General features: G+C 30.9%; 3 protein-coding genes and 1 long non-coding RNA gene across 9 annotated transcripts in view; 2 read left to right on the top strand and 2 right to left on the bottom strand.

The window, feature by feature from the left end:
• Positions 1 to 23: 23 nt before the first annotated feature.
• On the bottom strand, positions 24 to 3,766 carry LOC117242324 (DNA repair protein complementing XP-C cells homolog). 2 transcript variants are annotated; one of them, XM_033508882.1, is made up of 6 exons: positions 1,816 to 3,766; positions 1,539 to 1,744; positions 1,205 to 1,469; positions 953 to 1,121; positions 432 to 826; positions 24 to 401 (listed from the first exon to the last, which is right to left on the bottom strand). In XM_033508882.1, the coding sequence occupies exons 1-5, from the start codon at positions 3,505 to 3,507 to the stop codon at positions 474 to 476; spliced, it is 2,685 nt and encodes an 894-aa protein (XP_033364773.1). In that variant the 5' UTR covers positions 3,508 to 3,766; the 3' UTR covers positions 24 to 401; positions 432 to 473. The 2 variants fall into 2 exon arrangements, with proteins under 2 accessions (XP_033364773.1, XP_033364772.1); XM_033508881.1 differs by having other exon boundaries at positions 24 to 826.
• A 452-nt stretch (positions 3,767 to 4,218) lies between these two features.
• LOC117242417 lies at positions 4,219 to 7,051 on the top strand. 3 transcript variants are annotated; one of them, XR_004495260.1, is made up of 9 exons: positions 4,219 to 4,310; positions 4,625 to 4,716; positions 5,077 to 5,135; positions 5,353 to 5,500; positions 5,697 to 5,757; positions 5,943 to 5,991; positions 6,171 to 6,226; positions 6,404 to 6,643; positions 6,727 to 7,051. It is a non-coding gene; the product is annotated as an uncharacterized LOC117242417 (long non-coding RNA). The 3 variants fall into 3 exon arrangements; XR_004495259.1 differs by having other exon boundaries at positions 4,221 to 4,310; positions 6,404 to 7,051; XR_004495261.1 differs by having other exon boundaries at positions 4,282 to 4,305; positions 6,404 to 7,051.
• Positions 7,052 to 7,379: 328 nt separating this feature from the next.
• On the bottom strand, positions 7,380 to 12,031 carry LOC117242416 (carbohydrate sulfotransferase 4-like). Of its 3 annotated transcripts, XM_033509038.1 has the most exons (9): positions 11,801 to 12,030; positions 10,968 to 11,095; positions 10,236 to 10,283; positions 9,735 to 9,868; positions 9,430 to 9,665; positions 9,159 to 9,357; positions 8,906 to 9,085; positions 8,467 to 8,801; positions 7,380 to 8,391 (listed from the first exon to the last, which is right to left on the bottom strand). In XM_033509038.1, exons 2-8 carry the CDS (start codon positions 11,085 to 11,087, stop codon positions 8,480 to 8,482), a joined length of 1,239 nt encoding a protein of 412 aa, XP_033364929.1. In that variant the 5' UTR covers positions 11,088 to 11,095; positions 11,801 to 12,030; the 3' UTR covers positions 7,380 to 8,391; positions 8,467 to 8,479. The 3 variants fall into 3 exon arrangements, with proteins under 3 accessions (XP_033364929.1, XP_033364928.1, XP_033364930.1); XM_033509037.1 differs by having other exon boundaries at positions 7,380 to 8,801; positions 11,801 to 12,029; XM_033509039.1 differs by lacking the exon at positions 10,236 to 10,283 and having other exon boundaries at positions 7,380 to 8,801; positions 11,801 to 12,031.
• Positions 12,032 to 14,125: 2,094 nt separating this feature from the next.
• Positions 14,126 to 17,432, top strand: part of LOC117242557 (beta-1,4-glucuronyltransferase 1) — a 58,236-nt gene continuing 54,929 nt past the window's right edge. Inside the window, exon 1 of the mRNA XM_033509343.1 lies at positions 14,126 to 14,683. The gene's annotated coding sequence lies outside the window, so the exon portion shown is untranslated. The remainder of the gene's footprint in view (positions 14,684 to 17,432) is intronic.

The following is a 17,432-nucleotide window of genomic DNA, read 5'->3' as shown; positions in this document are numbered from 1 at the left end:
ATCTGAAAAATATCAAACGAAAGTACATTTGAAAGACATATATATTAAAATTTTGTACAAGTTTCATTTACAAAAATCTATCTCGCACGATTGTTTATAATACTGAAATAAATATAATAGTAATAGCTGCCTTATTATTAGTTTATTATCATTAATTTATTATTATTAATATTAGTTGCCGATTTTGTTTTTTCCATAAACTCGTATCTCGTTGGTAATCGCTTTCTTATGGGCAAACCTTGAATCAGTCTCTTCCAATTTCCATAAACTCGTTTCTCTTGATTTCTTTAGTTCGCTTAATTGCCTCAACTTGTTCAACTTCCCAAGCTTCTCGTAAAACATCTTCGTATTCAGAAAAGATTATGTTCTTACTTGAAATTATAAGTAGTAACGAAATAATAAGTTGCATCATTCCTGTGATGTATACATTATTAAGGTTTTTTACAAAATGATTTATAATTTCGTTTTACGGTTTAAAATATTTTAGTCTTCTTTACTTCTGTTTTCTTATGTTTCGTCCGTTTATTAGTTGCCGATTTTGTTTCTTCCGTAAACTCGTATCTCGTTGCTAGTCGCTCTCTTATAAGCAAACCTTGAATCAGCCTCTTCCAATTTCCGTAAACTCGTTTCTCTTGCTTTTCTTTAGTTCGTTTAATTGCTTCAACTTGTTCAGCTTCCCAAGCTTCTCGTAAAGTATCTTCGTATTCAGAACAAACGACGTAACCTTCGAGTGCAGGAACAGCACCCATACTTCCAAAATTAAAGCCTACTACAGCTGGTGCACAATCAATGTTAAGCTTCCGTGCTATTCGATTCAATCCTGGAACTACATCATGATACACATATTAGTCTTAGTTTTCCATGTTTATCAATCATTTCAATCATACATTTGCTGGTACATTTTTATACATATGGTACGTAATATGTATCAATTAATTCCTTAAGAACTTACGATTTATATGAACGGTGCCTTTTGGAAGCATACGTTGTTTAAATAAATCAACATTTCCATACTCATTTCGTGGAACAATACCATCCTTGGCTACTGGTGGTTCATATTCCATAGTTTGCCATTCACCAAATAATTCCAGTGGTGAGTCCTTAATTTTCATTCCCGAAAGCTATTGTAATTAAATTATTTTACAAATTTGATTATTACAGAATAAATATTTACGAATGAAGAGATTGAAATAGTTATATATACTTTATCGTATTTTGGACGAGCTTTGACTATTTTATAGGCCTCTTGATTTGGTTTTACGACTCTGGCTTCTTTTAGCCAAGTTTCTCTTGAACGAATAGTATGTACACAGTGGCGAGAGTAAATGGCTTCACCAGTAGAAGTATGTCCTAAGGGCACACAATCCGGAGGATACAATGCTTCAAATTTGAGTAAATGTCTTTGAATAACGTACAATGGATGACCTTTGATCTCGCTAAGCGTTTTAGGCAAAGGCTGCTCCAACTCTCTAGAATAAATGAAACTGTCAGATAAAGAAGTATTGTGATAAGTAAAAATATTTAAATATATAAAATACCTTTGTAATAGCATTTCATCTTCAGCTCTAGAAATAGCAGTATTTTTTTCTTTCCAATAAGACAAGGTTTCAAGCCACCATTTTTCATCAACTCGTTGCTTACGTGTGACTGTAAGCCATTGTGCACAGTAGCGTCTAGTCACGTCTTTTATTAAACCTTCAGAATTCCAAGCTACTACATACAATACAGGCTTTGTTGCTTTTTTCTATAACAGAGTGCAATTGTTATTACCATACTTCAGTAGATATAATATGAATTGGTTCATAAATTACTTACATATATTTCAGATATGCAATGGATTTTTTCATCCAATACACTTGTACAAATCCAACTTTCTTCTGATTCTAAATATATTTCAGCCCAAATATCTTGCCTTTCCTTTGTTTTGTTTGTTTGATCTTCACTATCAGAGGATACTAATTTTCTGTTTTTTTTAATAGTGTTCTTAGAACTTTGTGATGCCTCTTCTTTATCATTACTCTTCCTCACTGAACGTTTTGGTTTTGGTTGAAATTCTGCTTCAGAATCTGTTGAATCTTTTTCTATATAATATTTTGATTTTGTGCCATCAACCTTTGAAGACAAGTCTGTAGACTTTCTTGCTTTATTATCTTCAAAATTGATATTAACTTTCCGAGATCTTAATTGTCTTAAACTAGACATACTCTTTTCCTGTTCTGCAGATCTACATTCATCTTTTTTTTCAGTACTTTTAGTATTTGATTTTTTAGTTGCTTTGCTTTCACTGTTAGAGTCTTTACTAGTATCAGATTTGTTTTTGCCCTTATAAGTCTGCAATTTCGAATGTAAAATTTTAGCTGCTCTTTTTTTGGCTTCTGCATTAGCATTTTTTTGGGCCTCAGAACTATTTTGAATCACATTTGTTTTATCAGAAGCTACCTCTTTTTCTTCCTTTTTCTTTGAACTTCTCTTTTTAGTTACATTAGATTTATCTTTCCCCGCAGTTCCCGGCTCTTTATCTAATTTAAAAAGTGGGTTATTACTATATATCCGATGAGGAGGACAAAGAGAGATAACCAATCTACAATTTAACCCCAATGCTCTCAATGTAGCAACGTATAATAATATCAATTCTTTATAGTTAGAAACTTTCTTGTCTTTCAATATTTTCAATAAAGTTTCTTTATCTATTTGTTTATTACCATTACTTACAACAGGCTCAAATGTAAATACATGTATAAACCACTTTGTAAACTTTTCTAGATATATGAGATCAATTCTATCTTTTGGATAATTTGAAGTAGAAATCAATGATAATACACCAGCCATTATTTCAGGCTGATTTATCTGGTCATTTAAACGAAAGCCATAAGCCAACCAACAAAGCAATCCTACTTTCTCTACTAATATCTGAGCATCTCTTAGTCGTTTCTTCAAGATTGCTTTCAAATCTGGCTTCCCCTTCTTCTTTCTGTTAATCATTAAACAAGTACCTGGTAAAACAATCTTGACACCATCTTTTGGAATAGTGTATTCATTAGGAGGCTCAGTGTCTTCCTCGTTCTTTATTATTGCATCTTCAGAGCCTTTTTTGAAGAGTGAACCTATACTACACTCACCTTGGAGCAAAAGTTCATTTATTTCATTAGACGATGTAGTATCTTTTACCTCTTTTTTTACTTTTTGTCCTTTTTCCTCTTTTTCTTGTAATATGGAATGGTCTGAATGTGATTCTTTCTTTTCAACGTTCTCATCGTTCTGTTTAAATTTTTGCGAATATTCTAAGTTTTTCAAGACCTGAGTGAAAAGTTCGATATTGTCTGTTTGACTGACATCCTCGAGATCCTCGTCATCGGTGCTCTCATCTTCAGTGTCAATCCGATCCTCAACCTTCGCAGCATCAAGCTTCTTTTTCGCGAAGAAACTAGAATTCAAATTAATTTTCCGTGGATCAACCAGAAACTCATTACTGCTATCAGAACTGTCGTCTTCTGATAAACCATTCATTTCAAAAACGCTTTAAAAGCAAAAATTTTCCTTATTACGAATTAATTTCTTGCCAACGTCTTGTATCACATTGCAACAGTTTCTTCGTTCCAAAATGTACGAAATCATGTCTTGTTTATTATATTTACTGAAATCACAGTTATAAATAGAATTTTCAGTACCAACAGTGATATCATGCTTTTATATTGTGAAATTATTTTTATTTATTGAAATGTTATCTGAGTACATAAAAGATTACAGATAAATGCGTATGTACCTAACTCATATGCGCATATACGTATATGCACACAAGCCCAACAAAGTTTGAGAAAAACTTGTGTCCGTATCTAGTATTATATGAAATACATTTTCTATCCTTGAGACCCTATCCCTTTTTGCAAATTCATTATCATTATTTACTAGTAATGAATAAATTAAAATTTATTAATTTCTTTTCAAAAAGGTATTTAGTAGATTTCGGTAAAAGAATTGAGAAAACTATTGTATTTTATTAGATTTCCTCCACTTAAATAAATATACAAAATCTGAGAATAGTTAGTCAATCACATAAATCGAAAATCTGGTTATTAAAAAAGAACAATATTAAACATATTTTTATTAATTCAAAAATCTCCTATCTATTTTGTATGTGTATATAAGATTCAAAAAATATCTGTAACGGTTTACTATATTTCCATCAGAGGGCATTTTTGATATATCGATAGGTCACTCTTCAAAATAAGTGAACCTAGACCATAAATTCTATTTAAACTCTGTCGCAAGGACGCTTCTCCTTCATTTTAGATTTCGTCGATAATGGTGAGGTAAGAGTATTTTATATTTTATATAATCCACAGTCATCATGTGCATCGTTACGAAATATCATACAAATACGACATTTTTCAAGCAACAGATATTTCAGCATATCATTTACCATTATATTTTCTTTAATTTGCTATTGCTTCCTCAGAATTTTGATTTTATATTTTATGTGATGATACGTAAATAGTCTCGTTCGTATGAGTATTTCTTGATTACAACCTAGAAATACGACTCTGAATATTTTAACCTGTATTCGATTGATTTTCCTGATTTAATTTAATGAATCATTTGGAATTCGATTTATTTTTTCTTCTAGAGTTAGTTTAAAACGTTAAAATTAGTCAGAAACGTGCTTTGGATGTCCTCTTGCTGATCAACTTTAATTTCGGCTTGTTTGCAAGTTTTCTGGTGAGTATTATTTCTTTAAAACAAGTTTAACAAAGTATTTATTTCAAAAATAGAATATCTATTTTTTAATTTTATTGCATTAGCTTGGTGTCTGCTGTGATTTTCAATTTTCACTTCATTCTTCTCTAGTTATTTTTCAGTAATTTTCTGAATTTCATATTTTTATTCTCACGTTAGATCATCTCAGATTAATTTTTCAAACGCGAATTTCATTAAAAATTAGTATTTTATATGATGACATGATACTGCCCCAGTCTGAGTATTATATGAGCGATTCAGTTTCCTGAAGAGATTTATAAAAATATGTATTCAATTTCTTTAATTGAGAAGTATGTAAGTTGAGTTTGTTTTTCTTTCTAGGGAAAAAATGCAAGAAATAGAGTTGCAATACATTGTAATAAATTCCATTGATAATCTTGGTAAGTTTTTCTTAAATAGAGTAAAATGTAATTTTAAATTAAATCTTTTTTTTTTTATGATTTATTTGAATGAAATATGATGATTTATATAGACCGCCCCGGTCAAGCAGAAATATAATGTAGATATTATGAATCTGAATATTTATTATATCGAATATGATTTTTACTCGTAATCTTTAATAAGAAATATATAACAATATCTGTTTACTTATTTCAGATGCAAACAATGAAAATGGTTGAATATGTATCACACCTATAATAATATAATATGTATAGTATATAAATAACTATGGGATAAAGAAGATATATAACATGAAATAGGAAAAAATTTAAACTTTGAAAAAGAAAAGAAAGATATTAGGAAGGTAATTTAAAAGCAGTTTATTTTACAACATAGGCATAAAAGTATTACAAAAATGTTCTATGATGAGTAATTTAAAAGTTATCCCTGTCTTACATGCAAATATGGAGATATTCTTTCACTGATATAAGAATTTAATATTATGAAGTTTTGCTAGTAATGTATTTTAATTATGATTAATTCGAATTATTACTTTGCAGGAAAGATGTATTCATGAAAACAATAATTAAACCATGGAACCTTTTTTTTAAAGATAGGAAGGTAAATAATTTTTTTATTAATAAATATTTCCAAATTGCAATAGTTTCTTTATGATGATATTTGACAAGCATATGTCTGAGTAAATTTGATGTTACTTTTTTTGCTGATTACAATTTATTATTGCAATTAAGTTGTAAAATATATATTTTTTAATTTAAAAAGTCTAACATCTGTTTTTTTACCAGATTTTATAATTTACTTGAGCATGATGTGTATCATTACTTTTTCAAACAGGTGAGTAACAATATAAAAAGAACATAATTTTATTAGGAATTAAGATGATGATCTAATAATATACGCTAATATGATTTATTATAAAATGACTATATCTTGCCCTCACTGAATTGCAACTTTAATTTATGCAATTTTAATATAAATATGTTGATTTTAAAAAACTTATTTTTTGTCCATAGGTGTTTTGCACATATATTAATTACAAAGTTTAATACCAGAAGACAAATAATAAAAGGTACAGTATGTTAAATAATTAAACAAAAAAAATTCAAATTCAGTTACTATAGTGATGCTTTTAATATACGCTATGAGCTTTAGTGATAATTAGTTTTTTCCACTGATTTTGAACTATATATATATTTTAAATTATTTAATGATATAAAACCTAATGTATTATTAATTTTTGTTTTAGATAAACTTGGAAGACGGGAATTGAATACCAATACGGATTTGTTCTTAAACTAATTAAGTCACATGTATATATACCTTTTATGAATATATACGATTTTCTAACTAAAAACTTTTGTTCTTATATGTATATATTTCTCTACAATTTATACAATACAGTAAGAAAGATAGAAGGATAGATATATTTTCCACTACTTACTTTCATCATAGTTTGTTATTAGTTTTCCTTCATATCAATAAACATGTAAATTGATACTCTCATATTAGACAGCTATGCGTAAGCATGTGTGCCAAGGATAGTGATTAACTCTCTATTATGGAATACAGGCCATTAAAAGACAAGGTTGTCGATTACACTGGGATAACATAGTGTTGTTGGTACATCAGTTTGTTACACTGACCAGAAGGCTGATATCACTATATTGGCGATTATCACAGTGGAGATAGCTGTATGTATATGTACATTACCTTATAAAAATATTTATACACTTACCACAAAAACCTTTTATGCATACATTGTACGTGTTATATAAAACGTCTTGAAATAAAGTTGGGTAGGCTGATTAAGATTTCCTGTTTCATTAATAAAAGATGCATGATATATGTCATATGTGAATGATATTGTAAAGTAAAACAAAGATAGTTCGGACTAGATGAATTATTTTATTGTTAAACACAAATTCACAAAAAGCCACTGCTGCTGTAAATTCAATTAAATGCTAGTAAGATAATTATGGTAGAAAGTAAGATGATTAAAACTGAAGAAATATTGAATGATCCGATATATAATTTGAGGGAATTTACATAATGAGTATTTGTTAATTTAAACGTGAGTTTAAGTGCGCCTATAATTACAAAGTAATCATTTGTTCATATATTTTATGTTGAGCACTTGTACTTAACTAACGCTAATGGGCAATTGCTTTTGTAAATTGCTTACTTTGCAAACATAATTATTGCAGAATTTACATATTCAAAGATAAACAAGTATAATGTACACATTTATTAAAAATTCATGTTAATAGCTATATAATACATTGAGTAAAAAATATACAATTGATAAGATAGTAAATATAATCTGATAGCGATTCGAATAAAAGTTTGTGATTTCACAATTTTTTACGAAATTATAGGTAATTAACTAATGCAAATATAACACTACCATCTATTTTTGGCTTCAAGGCCGGTTACGTGGAAACTATTCTCAAAGAAAAATATTTCAGGCATAATAAAACAATGGACACACCAATATTTAACTAGTGCTGATTATTTACAGATTTATCTTGTTTTCGAAATTTCGATCTTACACACTTTTTTAAGAAACAATAACAATATCAGAGTGTAAGACAGGAGCAATAACAATTGTAAATCGAGAGTATTAAAATTTGGCCCATTTACATAACCGGTATTGCAAGTAAAACAATTGCATATATGCATTCTCGAAAGAACTAAAATTACGCAGTAAAATAATGTATTAAAGTAAGACTTTTATCGAAGACCCAATAAAAAGTAACGTTTTATGCAAATGTTTGATATTTTTTTCTTTCTTTAATATCTCAGTGGAAAATCCTAATGTGTTATGGTTACATTAATATCAAGATCGCGACGTTTAAAGTTTGAATTCTAAAAAAGATTATTATTTAGGTTCGTTTAATATTTGCGTTGATATGGATGTTTCCTTGTTGTGTACCAGGGTTTTAGGAACCTCTAATCCTCGCACCTAATACACTGGTCTAAGATTCTAGATTGAGACTGTTCTTTCTGAAGAGCACTTATGCATCTCTTAAATTTTTTAAGGAACAAGTTTCACCATTGGTCTTATGAGGTCCAATAATTTGCTATTTTTTCATTGTTCTTTTTTTTTTGTTTTTACTAATCTAAAACAGATCAGTAAAGGCAATTGATCATAAGAGTTCATAAGCGCTTGTCTAGACAAGCTATCAGCACCACCTTTTCAATGTGAATGAGGGCACTTGTGATAATTTCGGTAATCTGTGCAAATAAGCTAAGAATTATAACCACTCTACACAGTAATAGTTACGTACAGATACTAGACATTTATCGTACACTATGCCACATGTCATAATTGTAGTTGGTAGTCGGTGAGAGGATCGAAATCCTTTTGGTGGCTGGAGTTTGATGCCATAACGTATCCCCACAAACGCATTGCAGCCGCACACACTCTTTGTATCTCGTCGACTTCCTCGAAATCAAGATCTGTTCGCCAATGAAAGGGTGCCACTTTCGAATTTCGAAAAGTGCTCGAGACACCACCCACGTCGTTCTTTGTATGAGTATCTAAAAACTTCTTCACGTTCACGTGAAAGTCCAAGCCGTAGAAATTGTACAGTTCCTTCACGTGTCTATAGGGATCTACAGATAAGTCTTCGTAACGCACCACCCTGTTAAATAAAAAAAATGTTATTTTGGAATATTTGTAGAATATTTGTCATTGTGAATGTAGTTAATTAATGTAGATAATATTCGTTGCGAAAGAGAAGTATACCTAAAGGTACGTGGATATTTTTTTATTAGTCGAACAGCTGCACTGAAGTCTGAAACCATGTCTGCACATACTAATGCAGGGTTAGAACAATCTGGTTCGGTCGGGCACCATTCTCGATGCTTTCTCGATTGTAAAATTCCTCTTGGATCGCGAATCAATAGAACTAAACGTATTCCTAAACTGAACAAATTATTGTTTTGAGGTTTGTCGCATTTATACTATTAATTGAAAAGAAATTGAGCTGCGTTCTTACTCTTCTTGCTCCAGGAGTTTTTCTGCAGCGCGCAATCTTAAACGGACAATTTTCATCGATTGAAAGGGGAATAATTTACAAAATTTCGAAACGAATCGTGGGTCCCAACAAATTTTTTTGTGAATCTGACACTGTTTCCATAGATGAGTATTATGATTGAAGACCCAAGGATGCGTTTTACCATAATCCAAGTATCGATCTAAGAATATTTTTTTAGATAATTATACTGAGAAAATACTTATCTGTATTATGTATTAACTTAAATACCTACCAAGATTACTAAAGTCACATCTTAATAATGCTTCCAGGTTGCTAAGAGCTTCGTCAGCAAGTGGTGGCCCCCTAATTTGTACAATTCCAAAATCAAGAAGAGGTTCATAGTGGTAAAAATTGGCTGGATGTGCGTTGATCACATCTCCAAAAAACGTACTACCACTTCTCCAGCTTGTTAAAATCACACTTCTCATGGGTCTCCCTCCTTTTTCTAATACTAAGTCTTCTAGCTTACTACAAGAATTATTATATAATCACAGGGAAAGTTTCGTATATTAACTCTAGAAATGAAAATCAATGTACCTAACATTAACTCCATATTTTCCATTGGGATATTTGTACCCTTCCATCTCTCTTTCAATTGCTTTTCTTTGTTGATCAACAACTTCTTGTATTTCAGAAAGTGTAACATTTTCAATGGACCCTCTAAAATATGCCTATAAAGCACACATAATTTATAATTAAAGTTTTTTTCCGTTTATACACTTTACATCCACACAATGCAAACAAAAATAATAGGGTATTTTTTGTAATTTCTGTCCCCATTACCATATTAAATGTGTTAATTGTTAATCTCTTATTGTGACTGAAAGGATTAATCTCAAGATAAATATTCACTTACCTGAACATATCAAACATAAAAGAAAGAAAAGAAAAAAATAACAATTACTTTAAATTCTATTTATCATTTTTGACATTTTGCTTTAAATGTCCTTTTATTTTATACAATGGAAATCAGCTTGTAATACATATTCTACTGAACAAAACTGACAGTTTATGTAAATCTACGTGCATTCTGCTTACCGTTACTGGATCTTGAATTTTGATGATGCGTGGCCTTATTTCCACATCCTATATTGAAGAAAATATTGATAGTTTAGCATACTGAAAGTGCATAGTATATTGTGAACACGATAATGCTGCTGATGTAACCAGGACAATATCTTTCTCCCTCTTTCATTATATAGGTAGTGCATTAGTATCCAAAATATGCTAGTAGCGTGAACAGAGTTCCATGTACATTGTAAAAAGAAAATTAAAAGTGCAAAGAAGGATGTCAATTTGTGCGAAACATGCAAAACATAAAAAAATCATAAAAGAATAGAAAGCTTCATTACTCATATATACACATATTTTCCTTATAGCCATTTTTCCATAAGTAATCATTCCAAACTTGTATTACTTTGGTATAAAAGAAATTGTGCATTAATATATAATGACTGTAGAATATTAAAATATTTACAGTGTTTTTATTAATTTTTTGTACAAGATTAATATCACATTACCCTAATGATTTATTAAGCAGAATATTTTCAGTGTGTATCTTATCTAATACTGCTTGAACCAAAAAAAGAGGGAAGGAAATGGTGGAAACAGGGAGAAAGAGAGCTGGTAACTGTTTGCAATGGTTTGACAGCTCATTGTTAGTGTACGAGTGGAAAAAAGTTAGGTGCAAAAGTTAGACTTTACCGTCAGAAAGAGCGTGTTTGGCGTGACTCAATTTAGAGCAATCCCCACCTCCGATTTTTTACTGACCGATATCACCGGCTGCAGTCGATGCTCAAGGTAGCTGCTGTAGCGTTGATTAAATGCTAAGAAGAAGATGCAAATGGACGCCAGGCCTATTAGACCATAGAAGCTCAGTCGTTTTGACATCCTTGGTCCTATGGAAATCACAAATATCTTTGTAGCACTGTAGTACGAATGGAACATTGAATGTTTCTTGATTACGACTTCTGCTCATTAATGATATCACAAGTTGTTATCTTATATTTATAGATATAAACACTAGTATTTCATATGTCATACACACTTAAATTCTAAGCACAAATGTACATGTATAAGCTATACTTTTATCTTTTATTTCCAGTACAATTATGATAGTTGAATCTTATTACAGTGTTAATGAAATTTTAAAATGGCTTCTATAACACAAATAAGATATTCATAAGAGACTTCTACAACTGTTTAAATATTTTCACAAACAATTATATCTTATCTTAAAACTAATAGCAACAATAAGAAGCAAAACAAAGTGGAGCTAATATCTATACGAGAATTATGTTAAGTAGAAATTTCACCTACATGGTTAAAGATCATTAAATCGCATTAAAAGGCCAATTAACGTCGCGTAAATGATTCGGATGATTTGTTATCAAGTCGTATTTCATTAACAAAAGTTCCAAATCCGTGGTAATATTTTTATTAATATTCTATGGCAAAGAATGACTACTCCGTCGAACGATGTTGTGATATAAACAGCTGATGTAGAATAAATTCCAAACAAATATCAGCACCGAAATAAAACGCCAGACATGTTAATGATTTGCTGCACGGTCAAAATGGTTCTAACAACAGCGAGATCTCACCTCGGGATCAAACAGTTCGTTGCATTTGGACACTTCCAGCTGTGAGTTATGTGACTGTCGAAAGACCTCACGTTTTTCTTAACATCTTAAAGTAGCGACGGGAAGCACACGACCAACGTGTAACGTTCATCGTGGTCCACTGACGCAAAAAGGCCCGTATTGCGGCTAGCATAAGGTAACCACATGATCCACGGGTTCACGTGTATGTAGGATCTAGTAGAGGCAGATAGCGATAGCGTCGAGTTCAATATATAAATATATACTTACACTGGTTTATGAAAATATTTGAACATTTACTACACAATACTTTATGTCCATATTGTACGTGTTACATAAAAATATAAAATATTATGTTATTTAACGTAAAACGCTATATAAAATATTTTGAAATTTGAAACCATTAACACTAATGAGATAAAACTGTTGTGATTATATTGTACAAATTTGAAGCTAGTCTGAGAGTGTATATAGAAATTACAAGATTATCTACTGCATTATTCAATTAGTAAAAAATTAATATATAGCAGTACGAGCAGCTACCTTACGCACATAGTAAGATAAATACATTTAAGATAAATAGTCCTAATAAATACTGAAATTTATTAAAGCACAATTTTCTGAATATCTTGTAATTTCTCCGTATATTTTCAGATTGATTTCAAATTTTACTAATATAATCATGATAGCTGGATCTTATAATAGTTTTAATGACATTTTAAACTTTCCTATAACACACATATGTAATTATATCCATAACAGACATCTACAAGTATTCGAAAACTTTGTGAATTCGTGTATTTTTAAATCCGAATGAAATTCAATACACAAGTTTTATTTCATAACTGTAAATTTTTATGCAAATAATTATTTTTATGAATATAATTAAATAAATGGAATTTAGGTAGGAGATTGTTTTATCCACTAAATATTGTAAAAAGTACTATACTTTGGGCGTTTTATATATCTTTGCATATTATGAACTTTCTGTGTATTTTTATATTTTTCAATTTCCCATAAATGCGTACAAATCTCATAATATATAATGGTCCGTCTATATTGTATGTACCTGCGATTTCTGCAAGCTATTTTCGAACTTCGGAACGAATAAATACTTGTAGGTTTAAAAAATCTTTGTTAGAATAGTATTATGTACATACTTCAATATTAGAATGAATCGATATTCCTTCAAGTACCAATTGAGTCGTGACGGAATAAAGATAGACGTGATATGTATTTTATGGTAGGTGATTACACACAGTTAATTTGCTATTAATGTCAAGTTGAAAATTGCATTAAAAAATAATTTAGATAAGTGAATGAGATTTTATACTGATAGTGGATAAGATAAAAATCTGCTGTGCGGGAGAGGTCGGTATTACGATGATGACCTTACCGATCAAAATCAATATGGCGTCCAACTTGTGTAAACTTATGATATTCATAACTATTAAAATAACTCTGTGTTTTAAAACTAGTATTCTTTGACTCCACTCGTCAAAATTTATCATATGTAATAAAAAAGGTCACAAATTCCGAGTTCCCCAAAATGGAGTTCAGTCCTAATTTTATTCAACGCTAAATATACATAATCCACTTAACTTTATCAGCAAACATCTGTAACCAAATCTCTAAAGAAATTTCCAATTACAGTGAAACTCCGTTTATATAAACTTCATTTGTTCGAATGAAATTTTACACGTATTAAGTTGATTGAATGATTGATTGAGCCCAATTGAATTATCTCTTACAGGTTGAATCGACATATCTGAAAAATCATAGTGAAGAAAATAAGCGAATTATATGTATCTCGAAAAATTCATATAAACAAAGTTTCACTGTGCACAACAAATCGTATAAAAGGTAAATGGCTGTTCTTTCGGAAAAGTTTATGCTCCAAAATAGATTTCCTTTAAACAAAAACAATGTTTTTTTTTTGCTAAAAAATCGATCATCAAACAACATTCCAGTTTAGAGAAATAGATTTAAAGAAATAGGTTTAGAGAAATATAATAAATTCCAAATAAAAAATGATGTGCAAAACCATATATATAAGGAAAAAGTGATTTACGACGAAACAAGAGGAAATTTGGTTTCAGTTTGGAAAACTGAAAAGTTATCTCAATATTTGGATCCCCGAAGATCCTTCTCTTAAACACTTCTTTTATCTCCAAAGAATTTATTTTCAAAATATCAACCAAATCGGAAGACTGTAATTTCGTCAAGAAACTGGAGGAAGATGAGGAGTTTGTCGACTATCAGTGAAATTCACGGAAGTACGCCAGACGTCGCCACAGCTGCCTGGGGGTTGGCCATGGTGTTGATGGGCTCAGCAAGGCAGTCGGATGCTGTTGCTCGAGCAGTGCGGTCGCTGTGAGGGGTGTAACGCTTTTGAATCGCATGTTTCTCTCGTCTCCCTTTCTCTTTTGATCCGATGTCACGCTTTTAGACTCGGATTTTTCGGAGTCCTCGCATCGTTAAGGTCTTGGTTGCGTCTTCACACGCGTCGTATCTGTTCGTCTCTATATGCTGGCGTATTTCTCCCTTACGGAGCAGCCTGAACATACGCACTCTGCAACGTCGTGGGGTATATTCTCGAATTGCATAGACCTCGTGATCGTCGTGCGTGGAATAAACGTGAATCCACGCGAGTTTCGGCTAGCGGGCACTGATCGTCCGCCGGTGAAAGAGACGTGGAACGCGAGCACCGTGCATCATCAGTATGCACGTTGTTCTCCGCTTTTTGTGACTGGACGTGATTGGGATAATTCTTGGTGGCACTCCACTGTGCTAGGCTCCGCTGCGTCGACGACAGGGTCGAAAAATCGTGCGCGACATTTTTACCAAGCACTCGGCCACGGAGATGTCACGCTGAAGAGACCTACGGTGAGTTCCTTCGCTTCACTTTGGATCTGAATTCAGATGGAATTTTAGCGGTGCAACTGGTTTGACCACTTTTTTCGGAGCAAGGCACCCAGTGTTTTGATGAGGATCGGTCGTGGCGCTGTTTGTACCGGGTAAATTAGGATGGGTCAGAATGTATCTAATACTTGTTGGTGTAGGGGTTGGCCCCATATTTAATAGATCAGCAAATATGAATCAAAACTATAATCGTTATAGCAAAAATTTAAGATGTATGGTTAGACTGTGGATTTTTATGCATTTATGGGCATAATATCTTCTTAAGTCATATTGTATTTTTGTACTTGTGTTTATAAAATTTGAAATTTGTATGAACATCTGTAGTTTACATAACTATGGTATAAGAATTCATATTTGAATTTATATCATTTTGGTTATGAATAATTATTATACAATATAAAAGATGAAAATTTTGCTGGTTACCGATAATCATTATGAACTGCGAAAATAATTTTTGGTTGCCGTTAACTACTTTTGATGTCAGAAACTTTCTTTTCATTACTTTCGATTATTGACAATTTTTATGAAAATCATTGATAATTATTTGATAATAATAATAATTAATTGTTACATTCTGGTATTAATAGTAAAATGTAGGTTCCGTATGTCGAATAGGAATTTATTATAATGAATATTATGACGAGTAATTAACACTTTTTGTAAAAATTTGTATTTACGATTAGGAAATTTACATTCGCAATTCTGTTAATAAAAATCCGGATTCTTAACATTATAGATTTTCTGTTGTTTTAATCAAATAAATATTAATTTCTTATGCTTTAAATATTCTAATATCTGGCGTTGTAGATTTTTTTATAGCCTCAAATACGCCAATAAAAGGGGCTTGAAATATTTTTACCTTTTTAAAAAAATAGGATTTGAGAAGTTGTTACATTTTTCGAATGAGAGAAGCGAATACTCGGTCGTTAAACTCATACTTCACTCGTATGTATGTTCGATTTTCAAGGTATAACGGTCACCACGCGATTCATCGGAAGATTTGACACGCGTAAAATCGGTTCTAATAACGGTTTGAAAATTCCAGCTAATTTCGTTCAAAAATATCTACAAAATTTTAATTTAATAAGTTGGCATTATTAATTATCTAGAAAATTTACTATATATATCACATTTTATAATACGCATAATAACTTTAATGTTATAAACATTATAATAATCTGATGTAATATAAACTAAGTTTAAAAAAAGAGAGAAAAGAGGGTAAACTTAACAAATTTACATATCAGCTCATAAATCGATATAATATTATCTTTATTGAATTTACTATTTCTAAAGAAGGAGGGAAAAAATATATTTCGCAGATGAGATAACCTTGATAAATTCATATGTATATCGAGCTCGTAAATCGATAAGTATCGATAGCGTGGGATCAACTTTAATTTAACACGCGAGAATTGTGAGATTGAGGTTAAATTTCAATTTTCCTTAGTAACGTAATTTTTCTGGCGAAGATATGTACGTATGATAAAAAAATGGTAGAAGTGGCGAAGTAAAATCATAAGGCGACAGGATATCCCTCTTCTCGTCTCCTTATTCGGTTCTCTGGAATTTTCTTGCCAGGGATTATTCGTCCGAAATTTAATTGCGTGTCTCCACTTTTTGGCCGCAGTCCAAACGGCAAAAACGAAAACTGCCGGTGAATCGGGACTCGCAATGCGGTGCAGGAGAAACGATATGACGGAAAATATACTATGAAATTCCGTGCAATCGTGCCAGGCAGTAAATAGAAGTGGAAATGAAAAGTTTTTGATGGATTCCGTTTAACCCTATACGCAATCACCATACTGACAAAATATATGGGGTATTCTAGTAACATGGTACAATCGGTAAGGGGACGGTTTTACATGTATTTGCTTGGTTTTCGGGAAGAAAAATTGTCAAGCATACTTCAAGTCTATCGATGCTAGAATAATACTAGATATAAACAATAAAGAGCTAGTGTATTTTAGAAATAGCTAAAATAAAAATATGGAATTTATATCTACAATTTAAAAACATAGGGAATTTAATATCCTGCTTACATTATGGCGTTCTACAATTAAAATGAATTGAAACCGGTTTGTTTTATGTACATGTTGTTTAAACATACACACTTACTAAGGTTAAGGTTTTATAGCGAGGTTATCGTCGATGACGCTATTTCGAGTCTCTAATAAATATTTAGACTATCATTCTTTTTTTATCGTTGCGCAAAGTTAAATAAGAATAGCATCTTATGCATGCGAAATTCGCGGACGTAATACCGTACGTGACAAGAATTGGGAATATACTTGCACATGGTATAGATAAGGGACTAAGTTAAATATCACATTTATGACATTAAGTAATTGAAAGGTTTATTAAAAAATTCTCTTTCTAGTGATTTGTATCTATTTCAAATTCAAAATCCTTTTATATATATGGTAATAGTAACAAAGTTTTTTATTATATGCTAAATATGCAAAATTAGTAGAATAAATTCACTTTAATTATTTATTATTAGCAAAAAATAATGCGAAGCATAATTTTTTTTAGATTACAATGATGTAGTGAAATAAAGCTCTATAGGGTAAAATCTAATATCAAGTTGCATTATAAGATTATGTCATTTTATGTAATTTTACAATATGCGGATTTATAGTTTTATAATTTATATGATTGTATAATAATTTTATAATTTTAGTAACTATCACTCTGTACTAGCCCCCTTTTC

The sequence above is a fragment of the Bombus vosnesenskii genome, unplaced genomic scaffold (genome assembly GCF_011952255.1).
Source record: "Bombus vosnesenskii isolate JDL3184/JDL3185 unplaced genomic scaffold, Bvos_JDL3184-5_v1.1 scf7180000016274, whole genome shotgun sequence".
NCBI lineage: Eukaryota > Metazoa > Arthropoda > Insecta > Hymenoptera > Apidae > Bombus > Bombus vosnesenskii.
Note: the sequence above shows the minus strand (reverse complement) of the source record. Positions and strands in the feature narration are given on the sequence as shown.

Excerpts from the sequence above, each read along its gene's own strand:
- LOC117242324 (XM_033508881.1), bottom strand. The coding sequence starts at position 3,507 with ATGAATGGTTTATCAGAAGACGACAGTTCTGATAGCAGTAATGAGTTT. Across the intron at positions 1,745-1,815 it reads ATTGCATATCTGAAATATAT|AAAAAAGCAACAAAGCCTGT; the intron begins GTAAGTAATTTA and ends ACTCTGTTATAG. Across the intron at positions 1,122-1,204 it reads CTCGTCCAAAATACGATAAA|CTTTCGGGAATGAAAATTAA; the intron begins GTATATATAACT and ends TAATTACAATAG.
- LOC117242416 (XM_033509038.1), bottom strand. The coding sequence starts at position 11,087 with ATGTCAAAACGACTGAGCTTCTATGGTCTAATAGGCCTGGCGTCCATT. Across the intron at positions 9,666-9,734 it reads AAATATGGAGTTAATGTTAG|TAAGCTAGAAGACTTAGTAT; the intron begins GTACATTGATTT and ends TAATTCTTGTAG. Across the intron at positions 9,358-9,429 it reads ATGTGACTTTAGTAATCTTG|ATCGATACTTGGATTATGGT; the intron begins GTAGGTATTTAA and ends AAATATTCTTAG.